Raw genomic sequence first — 22,780 nt, 5'->3', positions numbered from 1 at the left:
CGAAATTCTTCTTTTGAACCAATGCATTAGTGCGAGTAGTGACTATGACCTAATATAATCAAACAATATTGAAAAACCTGAGTGTTTGTATGCGATTTTCTACAGTGTCCTTAGCGCACTTAGAGGAAGTCTCCTTGGCTTAGGATCCAGCTCTCCTCCATCTCCATTAGATTTACTCGCTTGTGGAGAAGCAAATGGTGATTGGATCTTAGTATCTGATTTGGCAACGGGGGTCAACGCTATGACGTCAGTAATAGCTTTTTCTGATGCGACGTTGCCAACTGCTATGACGTCAGTAGCAACCGGTATCTCTGATGTGACGTTTGTGGTAATTTTGACCCGTTCTGTTTCCGGTTTCGATGACGGGCTACTGTCAAAAGGAATCCCAAACTCGTTTTCATCAAATTCAATGAAGGAGCAGTAACCGTCGGCCGATGAAACAACAAGCAATTGTCCATCCGCAGACCTAGAATCCAATAAAATCCTTTCATCGTCAAGCTTTTTCCCTTTACCAGGACATGTCTGTGATGGGAGCATAGTGAATTCGGCCAACCATAGCAATGGGAACAGCCTGCTGCGTGTCATAGATGACAACCGTGTCTGGCGTAGCCACACCGAAAACGATACGGTAAGGCAAACTAGAAAGCAACTCCATGACGCGAGCAAAAATTCTATAAAACTCTTACTCAAAAACAGATGAAACTAAAATAACGTTAACCCTCAAAAAAGGCAGAAAAATCTTTTTGTTCTTACCAGAGTCTCTTAGTTGATATAGGACGGGAGAGAATTTGACAGCCACAGTGGGCTTATCCGGGCTTGGAACATGAAGAACGGGTCTAAATCAAGTGTACATCAATAATAATTATGCTAATGGGACTAAGTACTTAAAACGAGACGCGGGGGTTATTACATATGACGTGTTTATACCGATTCCATCATTTTTTTCAAGTCGTCCGGCTAGGAAAATAAATCAATGTTATATACACAATTATAATTATTTACCGGGAGCGACAAGAAGAGAACCGTCTGGAGAAAAGGCTAGCCGCCGAAAAAATCCCTCCACCTTTGATTCTTCCCAGAACATCTTCCCCTGTTTCATCTTAAAACGTAACAATGAATATATAGGCTGGATTATTGAGATTTCGCTACTTCAAAGTCGCCTTCAATGGTCGAAGCGCTGTTCCGTGATAAAGAATGTAGCAACTGTTTGGAAGACACAGAGTAGACGTTGAGTGTTCTAAAGGAATTGAAAAAACGTCACTAATTCAAAGTGGTCACGTGTCAGGTAAAGCTTACCGATCAGCTGACTGCGACGCAACGAAACGGTTCTTTGGATCCCAGCACACGCCTTGTACATAGTGATTATGATCTTCAAATTCGCATATCTTTTTTCCTAAAAAAATTGGATACCCCTTGACTCCCTAGCCCACAACCCACTTTACCTTTCACTGTGTCCCATATAATCGTCTTATAGTCAATCGCGCACGAAAACAGTTTCGTCGAATCAGGCGCCCAGGCCAGATCAAAAATATCACTCGTGTGACCACTATGCAAGACAAGAACAATTTCATTTATTAATAAAAGGACTCCAGCATCGTACCGCAGCGCTTTAGTAGCAGACCAATTTTCCCTATTCGGCAATTCGTCGTCATCGTTACACAACGTATCTACGTCCCCGCCGTATTTCCACAGCAAAATTGCTCGATCTACCCCACAGAGTTCTCAGCCCTACAGAATTCGACATTCGACTCCCGTTACCGTCGCTTCCCGACGCCAGCATGTCGCCTAAACGTCGCGATGACGGACATACGGGTAGATACGCGTTTTTTTTTCACCGTTTGGCGAAAATCTCACGACGTTTACAGGCGCCTCGTGTCGTCGCAAGTTCGCTCGAAACTCGATCTTGCTTCCCGGTGCAGAAATCCACCATATCTAAAGCAAGAATGCCATTTCGGTGCGTTTACGTGCGACGACGCGATCCAACTTTGACGTCGTTGTCTTGGCCGCCACTGGCCAGCTTCCAGAACGTCGTCTCTTCGTGGACGATCTTGGTCTGATAGAGATCGACGCTCAACACCCGGAGTTTTCCGTGCCAAGCGATTGGCGGCGTAGCGAGCCTCATTGCTACTTGTACCAGTGGTATTGATCATGCGCAAACATACCAGCGATTCCCGCCGCAAGTTAATGCTAGCACGTGACTACTGCGCGCTACACGCGCGAATCCTGCGCGCCACTGATATATACTGTACGAACAAAAAAACAACCAGTCTCTTAGCTACGATTTTGTCTCAAAACTGGCGTCTTTCTTTTCAGTCAAATCAGTTCAACGTAATTCGAAGGAAAGAGTCCAGTTTGACCATTAAACGTGCCGCGCCACCAGCCCTCATCGACCTGCTCAATATTCTCTATAATGTCATCCGGATCAAAAGAGATTTCATCGTCTCCAGCTACAAATTCAAACTTAGACACCCACCTGATTACTAATCATTTATCTTACTAGCTTGATAGTCATAGACGGCTTTTGCTCTCATTCCACTCTCCTCTGCAGCAGCGGCATCCGGTTCTGCTTCTCCGACATCGTCATAAATATCTTGATCAGCTTGCTCGGGCTCCCCCCGCGTTTCCTGCACTTGTATTTCGTCATAAAGTTGCTCCTCCGGCTCTGGCTCTGGCTCTGGCTCCGGCTCCGGCTCCGCTGCGCCGCCCACTTCGTCATAAATAGCCTCTGGCTCTTGTTCCGGCTCAGGTTCGGGTTCCGGCTCAGGTTCAGGCTGATAAACATCTTCCTCGGGTTCAGGTTCAGGTTCAGGTTCCGGTTCCGGTTCAGGTTCTTGCTGGTAGGCTTCCTCCTCTTCCTCCTCTTGGGCAGCCGCCGCCTAAACAATCGAGCAAGAAAACAGTGACGCAAGAGATACTCTAATTCGCTCTGGGAACCGCGTGTATATACAAATAGTCAATTAGAGAAAGAATGCGATAGAGACTATGGACGAATATTTACTTCTTGTCGGGCTCTAGCCGCTTCTCTTTCTCTTTCCTCTCTCTGTCGTCTTCTCTCCTTCTCCTCTTCCGCTTTTCTTGCCACTTCCTGAAAATCAAATAAATACCGCAGATGACTGACGTAATTAATCAAAGCTCACCTCTTCCTGCTCTTGAGCCATTCTCTCAAATCTAGCCCGGATGCCGCCGGCGCTGCCGCCTGGTCCTCGTTCGGTTTTATAAGTTGATTTGACGTCTTGCATTTGATCATAGGTACCCGCAGACTTAATTAATAAAACACAAGGCATACATAGAAATCTCCATTGCTATCGCGGAGTACTCCCCACCTTGTCCATTCTATCTTCTTGCACTCCATATTTTCCACCGAAACCCTGAGAATGGTCTACATAATAGGGGGCGTTTCACTGCGTCAAATACTCTTGCATATAGCATGACATACCGGTTTGAGATGAGTGTTTCTCTAAATCCGATTTGTGATCCCAGCCCAAAGCGGACTGCGCAAATAAAAAAGGAATGACGTACGTACACACCTAATCTTTCTCTTCTACGCACTTTATCCCTTCTATCTTCCATAACGCCATACTTTCCACCAAAACCCTTGGAGTGATCTAGAGAGAATTGCAGCAGTTCTCTTACCCGCTCTAGGAGGCCATACCAGTCTGCGAAGAATGCTTCTCCAGCTGCGCCTGATGATCATAGCCCACAGCAGCCTAGAAAATAATCTCACGTGAGTGGGTTGACGTGTCTGCTGTTCTGCTAAAGCTCACTTTGTCTTGTCTGTCTTTCTGAACGCCATACTTTCCTCCAAACCCAGTTGAATAGTCTAAAGAACAATAAACGTATTATGGTATAGACTTCTCTCTGCTAACTTGCCTTTCTGCGAAGCATGCTTTTCGACTTTGGCTTGGTAGTCAAAACCCAGAGCACTCTAGGTGATTAGGCGTTTCCACATCAACTGGATCAAAATATTTTTCCCCACCTTGTCCGTTTTTTCTTGCACGCCGTACTTCCCGCCAAAACCAGTCGAATAGTCTGAAAAAGAGAGACAATGAGCAGAAAGTCTCATACCTATAGCAATATTTCACACACACCTTTCTGCGAAGCATGCTTCTCCACCTTGGCCTGATAGTCAAAGGTTTTAGCACTCTAAAATATAGTTATTCATAATAAATGACAATTGTCTGCCCTCGATCCCTGGGCACCTTGTCCTGCCTATCTGTCTGCACGCCATATCGTCCGCCAAAACCCTTCGCAGAATCGACCTGAGACGAATGCTTGTCCACTTTTGCAACGTAATCATGTCCAAGAGCAGACTAATAAGAAATAAGAGTGGCGTTGATTAGTATAATCATTATTGGGAAACTAATTTTTTTCTACTTTATCCATTCGATCGCGCTGAACGCCGAACTTTCCACCGTATCCTTCAGACGCTTTCGGTCTTGGGGAGGAAGAAATAAAGATCACGTGATGTCGCTACGCGAACCTTTTCTCTATACCCTGCGTCGAATTGCTCTATCGCACGAACGAGAACATTTGCCGTTAGTCACGTGCGACGCGAGAGAACGTTTCGCGGTTCACTTTCTTACTCGCTTTGTGCTGCTTGTCGTCGGTGACGACGTTCTCGCGCAATTTGTTCATGCTGAACGCCTCTTGACGACCCGATCCTTCGACTGTCTTTGCTCCCCATCGCTGCTCCTCTTCGGAGACTTCGTTCTGAGAAGGGAATCCGGGGGTGTGGCTCGACGGTCGTCTTTTGGTTTTTTTACCACGAAATCCGGATCCGTTTCCCAGTCGTCGTCCCCCGCGCTTGCGTCTACTTTAATGTCGACGCCGGCTTTCCACATTTCGATGCGAATCGAGCAATGAATCTGCAATTACTCAGAAGAGCTGCACAGGCGCAGTGAAGTCCGGTAGTAGACGCGTGCGCTAAGTCCCTGATTTGTGGCAATATTTATATTCTTCCTGTGAATGGTCTCAAATACTCTTTAGTGCATGTAGCCTAAACACGCGGTGCACGAGCTAAAAGACACTCTTATCGCACTCCGTTTTTCAATCTGCATCTGTACGTCACGGTACATCCGCTCGGTCATATTTTATTATTCCCGGCGGTTGCAATTCGATCTGCATGTATGGCAAACGCAGCCCTCTGCTTCCCTTCGCCTCTTCTAAGTGCACGTGCACGACCCCGCCCCACCCGTCAATTCGGCTCTACAAAGGAATTCCCAGCCGCATCTCACCCAGTCTCGCAAGCGCCGGCGCGCCGCGAAAAACGCGAAGTGGTGCTCCAGCAACACTCGGCTGACAGACGCTCTCTCCTCTTCAACGTTCGTCCTCGATAACGAAGTTAGACCTCTAGCAACGTACGTCCATGACATTAGTAGCCCAAAATAGAAGTTTTGACCTACAACGCTCAGGGGGCGTGAGTGTACCCTAAAGGAATTTCAAGTGGGCTGTACTCTCATCAATCCAGCTGGGCAGTTCCATTCATTCATTCGCTTGGTGCGTTCTGTTGTGCGCCAGTTGCCAGGCCGCGCGCCCGACCGCCCGACCGCCGCCCTCCTCGCCGGCCCGCGCGATTTCGTTTCCCCTATCGCTACATCGTCTGACGCGCGCAATCGCGAGGTGGAGAAATGGACGGCGCAGCGTTGCTCTGCTGCGCGGAAGGAACGGCACAGCGGCGTCGCACGCGGCCGGATCGAGCGTTCGCCAGCGATCCGCGCGTACTCGAGAACCTACTACGATCGGAGGAGAACGTTCTGCCTAACCCCAACTATCTCGAAATCGTGCAGCGTGGCGAAATGAACGAAGACACGCGACGACTTCTCGTTGATTGGATGATGCAGGTACAGGTACGTTTCTGTATGGCACTAAAAAAAGAAGGCGCGTCGCGTTAATTTCGCGCCGATTTCGTTGTCGATTTCACAACGGCGCGACGCGTCTTCGACACCTCGGTTCCCGCGCGCGCAGACCAGACTTTCCACACTGCGCGGGAATTCCTTGTTTTGTCAAGGTACAATTCTCGTGGCGGCTTTCCCACGGCTCCCCGATCGACCGATCATGTTTGTTCCTAACTATTGATTCGAATGGCGAGAAACCGAAAGAATTAGCGAGCTATTGGGGGAGTCTACGCGCGCGCGCCTAGCATGCGTTCTCTGTTTGGGTCATTTTGCCGGCCACGTAAGATGCTCCATGAGTCTTTGTTCGCGTCGCGTGCTCCTGTCGTTCGAGCTTCAACGCCGATCGGCTGGGGGGCTGCGTGCCGCCGCCCGCCTCCGCATACTTGACTAAAATTGAGATAGTGCGAAAATATGTCCGCCTTGTAACATTTTTGAACTCTGTCGGGCTTGCAGACAGGAAATTGCCAAATGTGAAACCTGCCGTAGCGTTAACCAAGCCTTTTGTCTACGAACGTAGATCTGCGACGAGTGCAAGAGCGAAGACATCCTCCTGCCCTTATCAGTGAACTTGCTCGACCGCGTGCTCAGCCAGCAATACATCGAGCGAAAATACCTCCAATTGACCGCCGCCGCGTGCCTTTTTCTCGCCAGCAAACTCGCCCAAACGTGCCCGCTATCGATCGAACGACTCTGCTATCAATCAGACGGCGCGTTCACGCCGCAACAGTTGACAGTAAGGCCACGACATGCAAATCGACATTACGACCACCACGTGGTCGGCAAAATGAATGAACCGAAGCCCCCGCGCTTCGCCGAGGGGGCTTCGCTAATTTCGCCTTTTCTTTTCCTTTGCAGAAAATGGAACTAATCGTCTTGGAACGGCTCAAATGGGACGTGGGCATAATCACGCCACTCGACTTTCTCGACCTCATATTCCATCGACTTCCCGTCACCGCCGATCAGTTGCTCGTCATACGAAAACACGCGACTACTCTCGTGACGCTGACATGTTTCGGTAAGCCGATCCTCGCGACGCGGAAGAAAGAAAACTAAAAAACAAATCCACCCCTCTCCCCCCCTCCCCCCCCTAGAATACCGATTCATCATGCATCCGCCGTCGACAATAGCTGCGGCCGCCGTCTGCGCCGCCGTCGACGGAATGAAAATGTCCATGATGGACAGACTGGACCCCGTAGATGTTATACACGAATTGACTCACATAGATAAGGTGATGATCTGGCCTCTCCGTCCTCCTTCGTCGTTTAGCATGCATGTTACTGTGTATTAGGACTTCATTGTTGCATGCCGGAATCAAATCGAGGAGGCATTACGTCGACAGTTGTCGTCAATAGGAAGCAGTAGCGGCGGCAGCGGCAGCGGCAGCGGCACCAGCAGAATCTCCCGCGGAGACGAAAACAAAGAAAATAATTTACCTGATACAGACACGCCAACGTACGCTTTGCAGACGTTCTGATGTGAAGAGTTTCTTCCCGCCGCGCGCCTTGGGGAAGCAGAAGGGGGAGGGGGAAAAAAACGAATCAGACAAGCGCTTGTGCTGCTGTGACGGAGGCGGACTGCGCGAAAGCTGTAGTATTCATTTCATTTCATTTTTTCGATGTTTTGCCCGACCGCCGTTCTAGTTCATTGTGCAAAAGAAACCTTGCTCGCGAATGATTTTTTCCGTGCTCGCGTCTATCGTGACGTCAGATTGAAAGCATCTACGGACGTGGAAGCTATGATGATAAGGTTACCCTTTCTTATCTCTACACAAGGATGTCTTCGTAGTCGTGAGCAAACAAGGCGACACAGACTCTAATTCACCGGAGGTCCGGGAGGAATTCGTCTGCACTTACCGCGCCGCCTGGGAGCGCGATTGTATCGCTGTGCCGTTTGAGATCGTTTTCGTCCATTGCTCGCTTTGTTGCACACCGCTGATTACATAGAGAAGCAATCCGAAAGGATTCCGTGGCATAACGAGACTGGCGGTGGCCGTTGGCAATGTGACCGAAAGAAATCAAAACAAGTCAGAGACTCCGGGGGTTCATCTCTGACATCATATACACACAGCCTAAATGTGCAATCTGACCACTAAACGTACGTGTGTTGGCTTGACAGCATGTGGCTGCTTCTGTGCTTCACCGAAGAGAATTGCTCGACAAGCTGTGAGCCCTAACTGTGTCTACATCTGCCTACATCTTTTTACCTTCCAAAACTCCAACACAACATTCTCTTCAAGTTGGGGAAGAAAACGAGCGGTTTTCCGGGTTTGTCTAGGATCTAGAGCTCAGCATGAGGATAGATACTTCAATCCTGCATGAAGGACTGCATATACTCAGCTTGCACTCCTTCTAAAGTCAAAGCGAGCGGGCTCCGTCTCTAGAGAGTTCTCTAAAGACAAGAGCTTCATCTCATAGCGTGCGTGTTGTGACGTGCACGAAGCCCGTATCGAACAAATGTATTGTATCTGTGACTAAAAGTCTGAATAAATACTGTCTAGAAAAAAAAGAAAAAAGGACCCCATTGGGGAACAGCCGGGCAAAGTCAAGAGAATTTGGAAATAAAATACACAACGCTTCACGAGACTAAACACGCATCCTAAATTAATTTATAGCCTTTCAAGGAAAAAACACGAAAGAGCGGGGTATCTGCAGTCCGCTATCTAGTTATTTATTCAGCGTCGAAAAACGAGGACTTTTTCTCACAGGTGCGGGGATTTTCTTCCGACTGGCGCGAGCGTCGGCGCGCGTGCGCGGACGCTTCACGACGGGCATACAAGCTGATGAAAGAAAAAAAATCGAGAGATCGCATGTAGATCGCGCGCGTGCGACGAATAAAACGCGGTAGGAAAACACGTGCACGGAAAATCGATCGTCGCGACAATTTCGGCGCCTCCAGTCGAAGCGAGACGTGTCATTCGCGAAAGCACGCAGCGTCCTCACGTCTGCGGAGCCGAAGGGCCACCAACGAAAAAGGGCACGAACACACGCACGCAGACAATTTTCTCGTTCCCCGCTAAAGCTTTATTACACCCTCACCTCGTATGTCGCCGTTATTCGTCGTCGTTTCGGTGGCCGCGTCGGCGGTCGCCTTTCGTCGACGCGGCGATCGACGTCGTTCGACGGTCGTCGAAAGCGCTAGCGTTCCGCGGCGAGACGCTGTCGTTTCGTCGCCGTCGCAGCCTTCGCGCGCGTTGCGCTGGCGATCGCTGCGACGCGGCGATGGACGTGACTCGGTTACGGCGACGACAGCGGGCGCGGGCGCCTTATCATCGGGACGCGCGGCGATCTCGCCAACGCTCGGTTTGATATCGGTGGTCGTGGCGTTCGTTGCGACGTCTATTCGTTCCCACTGCCACGCACCCGGTTGAGGCTGATCCTTCTTGAAGTCGAAATTCCACGTTGCGTTCTTGTGTTCGCTGATTCGGCGAAGTTCTTCGTCGAGATAGTCGTCGGTTTCGCTTTGCGTAGCGCGTTCGAAGAGACACCGACGGACGGGGGATAAGCGTTCGGGTGTTGCCATGTCGCGCTGCGAAGGCGCAGAGCCGAAGCGAATTGCCACTAGGAAGAAACACAGCGAACAAGCTGCGGCACGTCGAAGCGGGGCGTTACTCGTGACGTCCGCTTTTTGCTGTCCTCCTATTGGTTCAGAGACTAATCAGGTCCGGGATGGCGCGAAAAGACAACGCTTTCCTGTAACCTATAACAACGTTAGCGCACTTTAAGAATTCACCGCACTCACTAGCCAAAAATGAAAAAAACGAGGCTGAAAAGTCGTACAAATTCCTTTAGCTAAATGTGTGTTTCCTCAGTCTCATACCTGTCAATCTGCGATGAAGAAAGAGTCGTCCCATTCAATTGACTAGCCAAATCTTTCTCTGTCGTTCTGTCTTCAAGCTCTATAAATTCGCCTTTTTTGCCACCTCTGTAACCATTCACTCTAGCAACCGTTTCACTGCCACCACCAGGTATATCCACAACTACATCCGAGTCGGTGTCATCAGTCTCCTTGGACATTTTTGCAAGAGACGATCGTTCCTCAGAAGTGAACTGCTTTGATACTAATTCCTTTTCTCCCGTATACACGTTCGTGTGCCGCTGTCGAGGTCGGTCCTTGAGCAATTGCAGCAAATTATCGTCGAGCGCCGTGAGAGGAGCATTAGCAAACATCGATCCCCTTCTCGTCAGGCGATCCAACATTCGAACAAGAAGATTCGCCTTGACGCGATCAGCGGGAACCGTTTCCCAGCACCACTCCATGAGCTCGCACACCATTTCGGGACAGTCGTCCGGCAACGCCAAGTGCCAGCCCTCTTTCAACTTCTCCAAAACCTCTTCGTTCGACCAGCCGTAGTACGGCAACTGTCCCATCGTAAAGACCTCCCAGATGAGAACCCCAAACGCCCAGACGTCGCTCTCGACGCTGTGCTTGCCATCGAAAACGGCTTCAGGCGCCATCCAGCGCAGCGGCAAAACGCCGCTGCGCATTCGATAGTACTCCTGACCGTATAAACCCCGCGCTAAGCCAAAATCCGCCAATTTGATAATCCTATCAGGACCAACTAAACAGTTTCGAGCGGCAATATCGCGATGAACGAGCCGAGATGACGACAGATAATCCAAGGCGCAGGCGACTTGAAACAGTATTCGACACTTCTCCCTGAACTGTATCCCCCTCTCTTGGCTCATCTTTCCCGAAATCGAGCGGCTCGCAATCAGATATTCTTTCAAGTCGCCACCCTCCATGTACTCGGTAATCATGTACAAAGGTTCGTCTCGAGTGCAGACGCCCAGAAGGGAGACGATGTTCGTGTGCTGGTACTTCATCATCGTCTCCATTTCGCGTATGAACGACTCGAGAGCGCCGGGCGCGTTCGTCTGTTTGAGCAGTTTGACGGCGACTTTCGTCTCGAGGTTCGGCTCGAGAATGCTGTTCGCCGTGGCGAGGTAGACCTCGCCGAAATTGCCCTCGCCCAGCCGATTGCCGAGCGTCACTTTGGCGCGAGGAAACTCGTAGTCTGGATACTCGTTGACGAGCGCCTCGAGTTGGGGATAGAGCGGATTCATTTGCGTCACGGCGCGCATGCGACGCTCCAAATTCAACGTACCTCGCATCTTGCGACAGTAGATGCGAACAAGGACGAAGACGAGGATGACGGCAAAAATGACGAACACTGCGGCGACGACGCCCTGCCATTCTCCGCTTTGCATGCCAGGAAAACCTAAGAACATACATGTCCCTCAAGGTCTCTTCATCGCGATTCAGACGACTTACCGGCTACTACGAAATGAGCTGTACACGGTCGACTTCTTGGGCCTCCTCCTTTTATCGTGTGCGCAATGACGGAGAACTCGTAGACGTCGAAGAAGGTCTTGTTCAGTTCTGTGAAAATTCGCTCTTTCTTTTTGGTGGCGTCCTGCTGCGTCGTGCAATTCCACTCGGTGAATCGAATCGACGTTATTCCGCGCCATCGATGGCATAGGGAATAGTTCGTCAGTTTGCCATTCGGCATGTGCGGTTCTTTCCACGAGACGTACACGTTTCCGTCATCCGGATCGCTAGCGCACCGAACGTCACGAGGAGCATCACCTGGCACTAAAAAAAGGAAAAAAATTAATTAAGAGAAATAATAAAGAGAAGAAATGTGTTCATACGATCATCGGCCGTTTTATTGGAACGTCTAACTGGTCCGGTGCCATTCGCTTTTAGAGTAAACGTATACGAGGTCCCCTTTGCTAGTCCCGTCAACGTCGTCGTGTTAGTGATATTCTCCCACGACGAGATCAGGTTCGGGTCGAACGTTGAAATTGCTCTCGTCTCAGTTTTAGTGCTCTCTCCCCACGTCAAGTTCACAAACGACAGAGGCTCGTTTACGGTGACGACCCACCGAACGTCCAGCGCCGTCGAATTGACGGTCGTGACGATCAAATGAAATTCGGATTCTAGAGCGAAACGGAAGGTGTTTGTTGGACAACAATAATAAATAATACAATGACATACGATCGGGCTTTGTCCTGAAGTAAGCGCTGGCAGGCGGCCCATCTCCCGCGTGCGTTTGGCCGAATACTTGCGCAAAATAACACGTCCACGCTCGCAAATTCTTGAACGATGTCCACATCTTCGACGCCCGAGAACTAGCCGCGTTTGTTTCGTTCCAGTCCGTCATGTCGGCCGAACCGTTGTTTGGATTCGGACAGGTAGTCAAGCGAACTAGGCTCGCATTGTAGCCGCTCATCACGCCGTTCTGCTCGCTCTCTTTAGGAGGATACCAAGTGAGATCGACAACGCCGTCGTTGCGAACGATGAGGGTAAAATGTTGAGGCTGCCCAGACGGAGCTAGGAAAAAGAAGAAAAAGCGTTCCTCTTTCTAAATTATTACAACTAGATCTCACGCACCTTCTTCCAACGTCTGACTGTACTGAAGCGGAAAATAGAAGTTACGATCACTTTCGTTTGAGAGAAGAGAGATTTGATAAAAAGTCGCTGGTTTCAAATCAGGCACAGTTTCCGTTGCTCGCTTGGATCGAGACACGCTGTTAACCGCTGTCACTTCGGGCATGAGATTTAGATTGAACCCCGTCTGCAGTTCCCAGGTGATGGTCAGCCATCTCGATGCGGGTTTCACTTCAAATCTCGTGACAGCCGAGCCTATAAGACCGCGTCAGTCGCAGAACAAAGCAAAACGAACGACAAACCGTTAATCAAAGTGCGAAGAGCCTCTTTTTTCTCCTCGCTCGAAAGCGATCCTTCGATCGTCACAACGCCGACCTCGTAGCAGGCGCCCGCTTTGAGAGCGGAGACAACGTAGTGCGACTCCTGCAGCTCGGCTCCCGTCAGTGGCCACGAGGACGCCGGCTTTGTATCCGTCGACGTCAACGTACAATCGCCGTCGCCAACATCCACCTGGCGGACGCGAATTCGGTATTTAAACTCCTTCGGGACAATATCGGGCGCCGACCACGACACGAACAGTCGATCGGTAGCGATCGCATAAACTTTGACGTTTGTCGGCGCAGCCGGCTCTGAAAGAGAAATCCCAAACGCATAGTACAATTGAACGATGATCATATATCATACTCGTTTTATCTGTGTCCACTTGCAGAACGTCGCTCCAGGGGCCACCAAGAGAGTCGCACGACTCGTTGTAGTTGTAATTGAACGCACGAATTCGAAAATTGTAGCGCGTCTCGCCGAATAGTTGAGCGGCGACGCGATAGACGCGGTCGTGCATGGAAACGTTGACAAGCTTCATTTGCCCCGCATACGTTAGACTGATCACGTAGTGACTCGTAAGTCCGTTCAGCGGCTCCGGTTCGTTCCACGAGAGAATCACTACGGCGTTGGCCGTTTCGGAGACCATCGTCGTCGGCGAATTCCATCGAATTTTGCCCGGTTCTGCACGCGAACAAAATGTTAGCGTAAAATTTATTATTTTCTTTTAATTAATTACAAACCCGCTGCAGGAGTGAATGTCGCAATGGAAGAAGAGAGGTTGGGAGCGAGTGTCGTGCTCACCGTTATATCGTACTCGGTGAACGGAAGAAAGTCGGTTATATTTCTCATTGTCTTGTTCGTTCTAATTTCCACGGTCTGGTTTGCCGGTCCCCATTCTACTATGTACTCGTAATCGGAAGTCGGCGGCGGCTCAGGGGGATCCCACGTGAGCAGCATGTAATAGTCGCCTTTGCAACTAGCCGACGGACTCTGACGAAAGTACGCAGTGACGTTTCCCGGAGCGCCACTTACTACAGAAACAACAATTAATAATCTAAATTATAAAGAAATCGGCTCACCGTCTTCTCTCGTTGCTTCTTTCGCCGACGGACTCCAATCGGAAGCATTGCCCTTCGCAGTGCTAGCTTTCACTTGAAATTCGTACATCGTAGCGGATTGAAGAGACTCGACTTGATACACGTAGTTTGGAGACCGTTTTTCTTTCCACCTGTCGTCACTGTTGATTCGACGATACCTGATGAGGTATCCAATAATTTCTCCATTCGTTTCGTCCGGTTGATGCCATTCGAGCCGTATGGCGGACGTGCTGAGGCTGATCGCATGCGGAGCCTCACTTCTACCCGGAACTGGAAAACAAGAATTCTTTAAAAAACCAAAAGCATTGATTCCATTCACACTTACCTGATTCTAGTGTTCTACTAACGACGACGCCAGAATACGGTCCGGGTCCATTGCTATTGAACGCTCGAATTCTCATCTCGTAATCTGTTGCCGGTCGCAAATTGGTTTTATTCTTCGGACCCAGACAAACGCTTGTCGAGTTGTTCGACCCGCCGACAGTAGCCACTCGATTATTACCGATGCTGTAGTTATAGGTGATAGGCGTCAAGTGCACGTCAATCATCCGCTGCTTGACGAAGATCTCGTACTTGTTGATAGACCCGTGGCGAAGCAGAGAATTAACGGGGTCCCATTCGACCGTAAAACCCGAGCACGTTCTGTCAGTAACGCGAAAATCTAGCGGCGAACCTTTGGGAGCTAAAAGAAAAGAGCGCGCGATAGACGACAGCCAAAGAGGCATACCGCGTCCCAATCACCAGTGCCGCGAGTGAATCCTTCTCTGATTTTGCTCGGTGGCGAAGTGCCGATTGCATTTTCCGCCTTCATTCGAATCCAATAACCGGTATTGGGATTGAGACCACTGATTGTCCCCGTGTGCACAGTCTCGTTGCAATTGCACGTCTTGTTTTTCCTTTCATTCCACTGGTTTCCCGGCGGCGAGCCGTCGCTTTTCGTTAGCTGCCACTCGTAGATCCAGAAATTAATACGCTCGCTATTCCACGTGCTACGAGGCGGTTTTTCCCAAGTCACGGACAGAGAGTCTCCTCCGTCTTCAGGTTGAATTGTTAGTATCGTCGGCGGCTCGCTAGGAGCTAAAAACATTTGCCCTCTACGTCATAAATTTCTAAACAGCGCCAAATAATCTTACCGTCTTCAAGCGTCACGACATTCGTTACGTTCGACAAAGCGACGAACTGACCATAGCTGCCCACTATTTCTACTTGCACGGAATAGTGCGTGTTCGGTTTTAGGCCCGTCACCGTTCCGTTTCCGTTTTCCGCCGGCGCGAGTGCGTTCATGCACTCGCGCCGTTGCATTGGACACGCGTAGATGTTCGCCGTCGTTCCGCTCGCCACCGATTCCCACACGACTCGAACCTCCGTCGCTTCGGTGGCCGTCGCTTCGATCGAAATCAAATCCAAAGCGAAATTGAGATTGACGTCGACAGAGGCGTTCAGCTTCAACTCGGCTTGGTTATAGGCAATTACCCGTGCCGTGACGTTTCGGTCGGAACGCAGATTCGCCGTCGCCGATGACGTCAAATTCAATTGAAAGTAATAGAGCGTTTGGAAGCAGCTGCCTAGTTTGTTGCACGAGCACGAAACAAGCGACGAGTTGCACGCTTTGAAAGTGCGCCACCGCAACGCCGTCTGGCTACCGGTGCCGTACTCCTCCAGAGTCCAATTGAATCGATTGAGTCCGCTTTCGTCGTCGCGAATAGAAACGACGACGACGGCGTCGGCGAAACGCTGCGTTTCGTCGTCGAGCAGGTGACGACTGACGCTCACAGTGACGGCGAGGAGTTCGGGCGGCGTGAGATCAAAGACGCGTAAAAGTTGTTTTTGCTTCAACGACCCGAAAACGTCAAAGGCAATGATTTCAATTACCAATACGTCGCCGTTGGCGAAATGACGCGACAACGTCGCTTTCGTTTCGTTTTGGCCAACGGGAATATGTTTTGCAGATTGGCGAATACTGTACACAACTCCAAAGCTTTGAATTCCCATTAAACTATTCAGAATCGTCTTTCGATTGTCGTACGCCGGCTCGACGTTCGGATCAGCGACGACGTCATTCAGAATCCACGGCTTCTCGACGAACAGAGTATTAGCAAAGACTCCGTCCCAACGCAACGAGAATCCCGTTCCGTTTGTGAGCCAAATTCCATTTACGGGGGCCGGTTCGATTTCAATGGTCCCATTCGGCGTTAAAATCGTCTCCGTTCCGACGCCGACTAAGATGAGTCGACGAGCAAACGTCGGCTCGCTCGTCCAATCGCCCGTGACGGATACGGATTGAACTTTCAAGAGAACGATATATCTGCCAGCGGGAAAGGCGAGCGTGCTCAATTCTTGCTCGTGCTCAATCATCGGCGGCGACGACGTGGTGCTTCTCAAAAGCGTCTTATTGTCTGAACGTAGGAGTCCGTTTGGTCCGATTGTGACGGCTGTGATTGAGTATTCGTAGGAGAGCATTGTTGATTCGTTCAACGTCGTCCATCCTTCCCAGCGAATCGATATCGTTCGATCGTTAACTTTTACTAGAGCCGGCTCGACGTCGAGCATGGGTTTGGACGAGGATAAACAATTGGGTAACCGAGATATAAAAGGAACGGTACAGTGGTACGGCTTGCTTAGTTGTTTTTCTACGGATAGGAAAGACTCGTTTTTTGAACGAGAGAGGCCTTGGGTTATTTTCAATACCTGACTTGGCGACGTAAATTAAAACCGGCACGGTTGAGGACGGCGACCGTTGGCGTCCAGAAACGTAGGAAGCGTTGACGCTCAGTGCATAATCGTCTTTGAGTGTTGCATTCAAAATCGCACTAAAAAAATTAAAGATTGGGACAAGTGCTGAAGTAAGGTCCCAATGTACTTTGTGCGAATTTCGCCGGATGTCGAATTGATGGCAAAGTCTGGCGAACAGCAGATCGTGTAGATGATTTGTTCATCGCTTCCGGATGCCGTTACGGACAAGACAGTGCTTCCAGCCGGTTTGCCGCCAACGGCGAAGCCACTGTACTGAGAGGACGAGAAACGGGGCGATTCAGTGAGCGTGGGGATCACTGTGACGAAAAGAGAGATCGACGAATTCCGAGTTGGCACTCCGGAATCAGTTGCAATCAAGTCCAGTCGATAGGTACCAGGCTAAAAGAATAAAATGTAGTATAGCGGTTAAATCGTATCTGTGCATACATACAATCAAGAACCGAGTGGCGACAGTGACATTTCCCGTCAGACGATCGACAGAAAATAGTCGGCTTACGGAACCAAAAGAATACGCGACTTCGTTGCCCGAGCCGTCATCGTCAGTAGCCGACGCCTGATAGACTGTCGTTCCGAAACGAGACAACGAGGAAATGTCGATATTTCGCTGATCGCTTCCAACGAAAACAGGCGAATGCTCGTTCACGTCTTTCACGTCGATCGTCAAACGCACTTCGGTTCGCAACAACGACACGTTCTTGTACGTCGCCACGAGACTCACCTCGGCGCGTCGCTGACCCACTTCGTAGTCGAACGGCTTCGTCAACGCGAGACTGTAATCGCCGACGGCGGCGTGCACGACAAGCGACCACGATCCCGATTGGTTAACGATGGACACGCGATCGGCATTCTCCACCCGAAACGGAATCGTTTCGTTGACGCCTTCGTCGACTTCGAGCCGATCGTCGCGAAACGAGAACTCGGGCGCGTCGGCGACGAAGACGGTGACGTAGGCGGTGCCGGTGAGTCGCTTCTCGACGCCTCCGTCGACGGCGAGAACGGTCAAACGATACCACGTTCTATTCGGTTCGAGCGACGTCACGACGACGTTTCCCGTCGACGTCACGTTGAGATTCGACGTCGAATTGACGTCGGGATAGTAGACGATTTCGCCGTTCGATCCGCTGTCGCGATCGGTCGCGCGTACGGCAAATAGCGGCCGATTCAACGCGATTCGTTTGCCGGTCGTTACGCCGTACGTCGAATTCGTCGCATTCCACGTCAGATCAATGTCCGGATTGGCGTCGGCGATCGGCGCGACGAACGCCGGCGCGTTGTCGTTGACGTCGCGCAGGACGACGTCGACGACGACGAAATCCGTCGACGCGAGCGACGGACTTCCCGTGTCGTTCGCCGTCAGAACGAACGTCGCGTTTCGTTCGTCGATCGCCTGGGCTTCGTAGTCGAGAATCCGATTGGTGACGAGACATCGGCTGTCGTTCGATACGCGAAGCCAGTCGGGCGCTTTGTTCACAATTCGAACGACGACGCTATCGCGATCGCGATCGGTCACGTTCAGCGGCACGACGCAGCTTCCGACGGGCAAGTTTTCGTCAAGGAATACAGGGCTTGATAGATGAAATTTCGGCGCGTATTCGTTCACTTCAACCAGTCTAACGAACACCGCTATTGACGCGTTTCTCGCCGGTTGACCGTGATCGATTGCCGTCACGCGAAACGCGTACTCGGCTCGAACGAATCGAGGCGGAAAACGACGAATCACTCGAACGATTCCCGTCTGCGACGAAATGTTGAAATATGACGAGGATTCGTCGTCGTCGTCGTCTTCGTCGAGACGGAACGTGATGCGACCGTTGTCTCCGCTATCGGCGTCAGTGGCGACGACGACGAGAGCGGTCTCGTTTATCGCGATGTTTTCCGCTATCGTCACGTTGAGCGGCGACGCGACATCAAACACAGGCGCGTTGTCGTTAACGTCGCGCAGGACGACGACGACATAATCCCTCGATGCGAGCGACGGATTTCCCGTGTCGTTCGCCGTCAGAACGAACGTCGCGTTTCGCTCGTCGATCGCCTGGGTTTCGTAGTCGAGAGTCCGATTGGTGACGAGACATCGGCTATCGTTCGACACGCGAAGCCAATTACCCGTTTCATTAGCTATCCGAACGACAACGCCGTCGCGATCGCGATCGGTCACGTTAAGCGGCACGACGCAGCTTCCGACGGGCAAGTTTTCGTCGATGAATACAGGGCTCAATAGATGAAATCTCGGCGCGTATTCGTTCACTTCGGCCAGTCGAACGAACACCGCTATTGACGCGTTCCTCGCCGGTTGACCGTGATCGATTGCCGTCACGCGAAACGCGTACTCGGCTCGAACGAATCGAGGCGGAAAACGACGAATCACTCGAACGATTCCCGTCTGCGGCGAAATGTTGAAATATGACGAGGATTCGTCGTCGTCGTCGTCGAGACGGAACGTGATGCGACCGTTGTCTCCGCCATCGGCGTCGGTGGCGACGACGACGAGAGCGGTCTCGTTTATCGCGATGTTTTCCGCTATCGTCACGTTGAGCGGCGACGCGACGTCGAACACCGGCGCGTTGTCGTTGACGTCGCGCAGGACGACGACGACAACATAATCCGTCGACGAGAGCGACGGATTTCCCGTGTCGTTCGCCGTCAGAACGAACGTCGCGTTTCGCTCAGTTTCATAGTCGAGAGTCCGATTGATGACGAGACATCGGCTGTCGTTCGACACGCGAAGCCAATCACTCGTTTCATTAACTATCCGAACGACAACGCCGTCGCGATCGCGATCGGTCACGTTAAGCGGCACGACGCAGCTTCCGACGGGCAAGTTTTCGTCGATGAATACAGGGCTCAATAGATGAAATCTCGGCGCGTATTCGTTCACTTCGGCCAGTCGAACGAACACCGCTATTGACGCGTTCCTCGCCGGTTGACCGTGATCGGTTGCCGTCACGCGAAACGCGTACTCGGCTCGAACGAATTGAGGCGGAAAACGACGAATCACTCGAACGATTCCCGTCTGCGGCGAAATGTTGAAATATGACGAGGATTCGTCGTCGTCGTCGTCGAGACGGAACGTGATGCGACCGTTGTCTCCGCTATCGGCGTCAGTGGCGACGACGACGAGAGCGGTCTCGTTTATCGCGATGTTTTCCGCTATCGTCACGTTGAGCGGCGACGCGACGTCGAACACCGGCGCGTTGTCGTTGACGTCGCGCAGGACGACGACAACATAATCCGTCGACGAGAGCGACGGATTTCCCGTGTCGTTCGCCGTCAGAGCGAACGCCGCGCTTCGCTCGTTGATCGCCTGGGTTTCGTAGTCAAGAGTCCGATTGGTGACGAGACATTGGCTGTCGTTCGACACGCGAAGCCAATCGCCCGTTTCGTTAACTATTTGAACGACGACGCCGTCGCGATCGCGATCGGTCACGTTGAGCGGCACAACGCAACTTCCGACGGGCAAGTTTTCGTCGATGAATACAGGGCTCGATAGATGAAATTGCGGCGCGTATTCGTTCACTTCGGCCAGTCGAACAAACACCGCTATTGTCGCGTTTCTCGCCGGTTGACCGTGATCGGTTGCCGTCACGCGAAGCGCATACTCGGCTCGAACGAATCGAGGCGGAAAACGACGAATCACTCGAACGATTCCCGTCTGCGACGAAATTTCGAAATACGACGAAGATTCGTCGTCGTCGTCGTCAAGACGAAACGCGATGCGACCGTTGTCTCCGCTATCGGCGTCAGTAGCGGCGACGACGAGAGCGGTCTCGTTTATCGCGATGTTTTCCGCTATCGTCACGTTGAGCGGCGACGCGACGTCAAAAACCGGCGAATTGTCGTTGACGTCTCGTAGAACGAGCGCGAGCGTGTGATTAGCGACGAGCCAGCGCCGAACGCGACCGCGAGCCACTAGAACGACGCTTCGATTTTTCCACGACTCCAACTCGAAATCGAGCGACGAAACGTTCACCGTCAAGACGCGAGACGTCGAGTCGAAATCGAAAACGCCGTCGCCATCGCTTCGAATTGAGACGACGACTCGATCGACGCCGTCGCTGTCGTACGTCACGTTGATGGGAATTTGAACGGGATACGAGTTCTCTTGCACTTCGACGACGTCGTCGAGGTGAAAAACGGGCGGACGAACGAGAGGAAGTGCGACGAGAATTGTCGCGCTGCCCGGCCGAGTCGCCAGGATCGACGAGAGCGACGTCGACGGAAGTTCTTCGATGGCCGTCACGGTGAAATTGTATTGTAGGCGAGTGAGTAGCCGCGTCGCGCGTATCGTTCCGTTTTCGGCGTCGATGCGAAACGAATCGGCGTCGGGAGAACGTTCGATTTTGTATCGCACGGCGGAACGATATATCTGGACCCGTAACGTCGTTACGATGTCGTTGACGTTGAGAAGGCTTTTCGTGACGTTATAGACGTTCCGTTCGAAAGTCGGCGTGGGCACAACGTCGACAATGACGTAGACCCAGCTAATGATTTTGATGTTAGTAGAGCAATAGGCTGTCAAATTCACATTGTGACTTTTCCGTTTGGAATAAAGTAGAGGCTTCGTTGCAGAGAGAAGAGGATTCAGCTGACGGCAATCCCTGCACGTGAACGTGTTGTCTGATAGTAGTTCCAGGTTGACGGGATCATTGCAGCTGGTCGACGTGGCAATGAAGGGACCTACTGTTACTCCTATTTCGTTTTCCGGAACGCTGACTATGTACGGGCTTCGCTCGAATCTCGGATCCGTTTCATCGCGTTGGGAGTGGAATACAAAGTGAGCCACAGTCGCAGGACGACCCGGTCTTGTTACGTTGATTGTGATCTGATAGTCGCCTTGGCGTCGAAGGACGTTTGCCAGTACGACGGCGCGTTCGGCTGAGTTGAACTGGAAGGCGTTGTCAGCGTTGCCGGCAATGATCGAGCCGCCGATGCAGTGGGTGTCACTTGCGTTGAGACGAAGCAGTGTGGCGCCGATGAGTGAGCGGATTGAAACGGTAATATTGGCACTAAAAAAATAACTCCTCAAGATGATGACTTAATTTGAAGTATTAATTTAATTTAATTTATTTTTAAAGTCCGCATATATACTATAGATCCTTTGCCTTACCCGTCATTGTAAATTGTCTGCGTTGTATTGTCAGGTGGAATGATAATGCGGAGAGAAAGAGACGCATTTTTGCGAGGAAACTGTCCCCAATCAACGGCCACAATAGAGAATTCGTAAACTCTGTTCGGATGCAATAGACAGGCGTCAGAGACGACGAGACTCCTATTCCCGGCAAGTCGAAAGGGAAGTTCCGACGAGTCAAGAACCAAACGAATACTAGCAGAATCTATAAAAAGAAAAACGTGCAAAGGTCGCTTCGAAGAAAAAAAAAGCCTTCATTTACCGTGACCAAGATCAACGCTGAAATTCGCAACAATCGATCCACTAGAAGTCGATCGAGACATCAAAACGATGTCGTCGATGCGACGAGTTCGATTTCCGTCGACAAGGAAGTGGGGCGGAGGAAGATCCGTGGGCAAGACGCGAACGAAGAATACCAGTAGGACACTCCCACTGCTAGCGGATATGACGACCTGCATGGCAACGACGACGTTGTTCCCGAATTCGTAGAAATTGCGGTCTGCGTCGCTTACCGGGATTCGAACGGTGCCGTTCGTCGTCGAATCGAGAGGATTCGACGATCGTACGGTGCCATTCGTTCGATCGACGACGACGACGACGCCGTTCCGCGAACCTTCGCGCCGGAAAAGGGAGGCTATTGAGAACTAGGATGCGACACTATGACGACTTACTGTGGTCGTCGAGTAGATACGTTACGGTGCCGGAATGCGGAGATACCTAAGAAGAAAGAGGATGGAAATGAAATGTGTGTACACATTTAAATATCGACCTCGATTTGGACGTTAAGATGCGTTCCGACAGGCTGATAGATGACGCTTTCGTTCTTCGGATAAAGAACGACGGGTAATGGAGTGGCGGAAGCTAAGAGTGGACAAAGAATCAACATGACGAGCGAATGTACGAAAACGTCGTCGTCGTACGAACCAAGGGCGACTAGTGCGATAGACGCATAAAAGTAAAATAGCATCGCCGCATTGGCGGCTATTCGAGCAGAAATCCGTGACGCAGACGACGCACCCCCCAGTGTATCCGCTTCTCCGGGACTTGGTGGGAACTAGAGTATGTAAATCCACGCTTGCATGGAATTGGCGACGTTTCTTATTCTCGTCGTCGGCGTGCTGCAAATTCCGCTTCTGATCGACCTCTGGAACGGCGTCTTTCCGCGCTATCGAATACCGCGCGCGACGCGGCGTTGCATC

General features: G+C 51.1%; 5 protein-coding genes and 1 long non-coding RNA gene across 8 annotated transcripts; 2 read left to right on the top strand and 4 right to left on the bottom strand.

Annotated features, from left to right (window-relative positions):
- Positions 1-39: 39 nt before the first annotated feature.
- Positions 40-2,129, bottom strand: LOC136192766 (chromatin assembly factor 1 subunit B-like). The gene is made up of 13 exons (XM_065981471.1): positions 1,985-2,129; positions 1,836-1,932; positions 1,759-1,785; positions 1,601-1,706; positions 1,443-1,546; positions 1,297-1,393; positions 1,150-1,237; positions 1,003-1,099; positions 885-957; positions 754-836; positions 687-702; positions 513-638; positions 40-466 (listed from the first exon to the last, which is right to left on the bottom strand). The coding sequence occupies exons 1-13, from the start codon at positions 2,120-2,122 to the stop codon at positions 100-102; spliced, it is 1,419 nt and encodes a 472-aa protein (XP_065837543.1). The 5' UTR covers positions 2,123-2,129; the 3' UTR covers positions 40-99.
- A 52-nt stretch (positions 2,130-2,181) lies between these two features.
- On the bottom strand, positions 2,182-4,969 carry LOC136192763 (src substrate cortactin-like). Its single transcript, XM_065981465.1, has 17 exons — positions 4,764-4,969; positions 4,584-4,710; positions 4,494-4,509; positions 4,375-4,435; positions 4,200-4,310; positions 4,089-4,143; positions 3,977-4,029; positions 3,871-3,925; positions 3,765-3,820; positions 3,653-3,707; positions 3,550-3,605; positions 3,437-3,491; positions 3,324-3,379; positions 3,138-3,260; positions 2,999-3,085; positions 2,498-2,876; positions 2,182-2,447 (listed from the first exon to the last, which is right to left on the bottom strand). The coding sequence occupies exons 1-17, from the start codon at positions 4,839-4,841 to the stop codon at positions 2,314-2,316; spliced, it is 1,557 nt and encodes a 518-aa protein (XP_065837537.1). The 5' UTR covers positions 4,842-4,969; the 3' UTR covers positions 2,182-2,313.
- A 259-nt stretch (positions 4,970-5,228) lies between these two features.
- Positions 5,229-7,565, top strand: LOC136192768 (G1/S-specific cyclin-D3-like). Of its 2 annotated transcripts, none has more exons than XM_065981475.1 (6): positions 5,229-5,357; positions 5,412-5,840; positions 6,412-6,627; positions 6,750-6,909; positions 6,986-7,122; positions 7,183-7,565. In XM_065981475.1, the coding sequence occupies exons 2-6, from the start codon at positions 5,628-5,630 to the stop codon at positions 7,366-7,368; spliced, it is 912 nt and encodes a 303-aa protein (XP_065837547.1). In that variant the 5' UTR covers positions 5,229-5,357; positions 5,412-5,627; the 3' UTR covers positions 7,369-7,565. The 2 variants fall into 2 exon arrangements, with proteins under 2 accessions (XP_065837547.1, XP_065837545.1); XM_065981473.1 differs by having other exon boundaries at positions 5,412-5,846.
- Positions 7,566-8,334: 769 nt separating this feature from the next.
- Positions 8,335-9,518, bottom strand: LOC136192772 (uncharacterized). Its single transcript, XM_065981479.1, has 2 exons — positions 8,930-9,518; positions 8,335-8,670 (listed from the first exon to the last, which is right to left on the bottom strand). Exons 1-2 carry the CDS (start codon positions 9,411-9,413, stop codon positions 8,558-8,560), a joined length of 597 nt encoding a protein of 198 aa, XP_065837551.1. The 5' UTR covers positions 9,414-9,518; the 3' UTR covers positions 8,335-8,557.
- Positions 9,519-9,579: 61 nt separating this feature from the next.
- LOC136192759 (uncharacterized) lies at positions 9,580-22,643 on the bottom strand. 2 transcript variants are annotated; one of them, XM_065981460.1, is made up of 21 exons: positions 22,506-22,643; positions 22,351-22,442; positions 22,253-22,298; positions 22,094-22,194; positions 21,844-22,033; positions 21,561-21,786; positions 16,887-21,459; positions 16,563-16,834; positions 16,391-16,512; positions 14,836-16,332; positions 14,444-14,779; positions 14,028-14,384; positions 13,685-13,972; positions 13,346-13,636; positions 12,969-13,286; positions 12,587-12,913; positions 12,288-12,539; positions 11,892-12,227; positions 11,546-11,833; positions 11,166-11,486; positions 9,580-11,112 (listed from the first exon to the last, which is right to left on the bottom strand). In XM_065981460.1, exons 1-21 carry the CDS (start codon positions 22,546-22,548, stop codon positions 9,683-9,685), a joined length of 11,706 nt encoding a protein of 3,901 aa, XP_065837532.1. In that variant the 5' UTR covers positions 22,549-22,643; the 3' UTR covers positions 9,580-9,682. The 2 variants fall into 2 exon arrangements, with proteins under 2 accessions (XP_065837532.1, XP_065837531.1); XM_065981459.1 differs by having other exon boundaries at positions 22,351-22,594.
- On the top strand, positions 21,879-22,666 carry LOC136192777 (uncharacterized). Its single transcript, XR_010671238.1, has 2 exons — positions 21,879-22,326; positions 22,383-22,666. It is a non-coding gene; the product is annotated as an uncharacterized lncRNA (long non-coding RNA).
- Positions 22,667-22,780: the final 114 nt, after the last annotated feature.

The sequence above is a fragment of the Oscarella lobularis genome, chromosome 11 (assembly GCF_947507565.1).
Source record: "Oscarella lobularis chromosome 11, ooOscLobu1.1, whole genome shotgun sequence".
Taxonomy (NCBI): domain Eukaryota; kingdom Metazoa; phylum Porifera; class Homoscleromorpha; order Homosclerophorida; family Oscarellidae; genus Oscarella; species Oscarella lobularis.
Note: the sequence above shows the minus strand (reverse complement) of the source record. Positions and strands in the feature narration are given on the sequence as shown.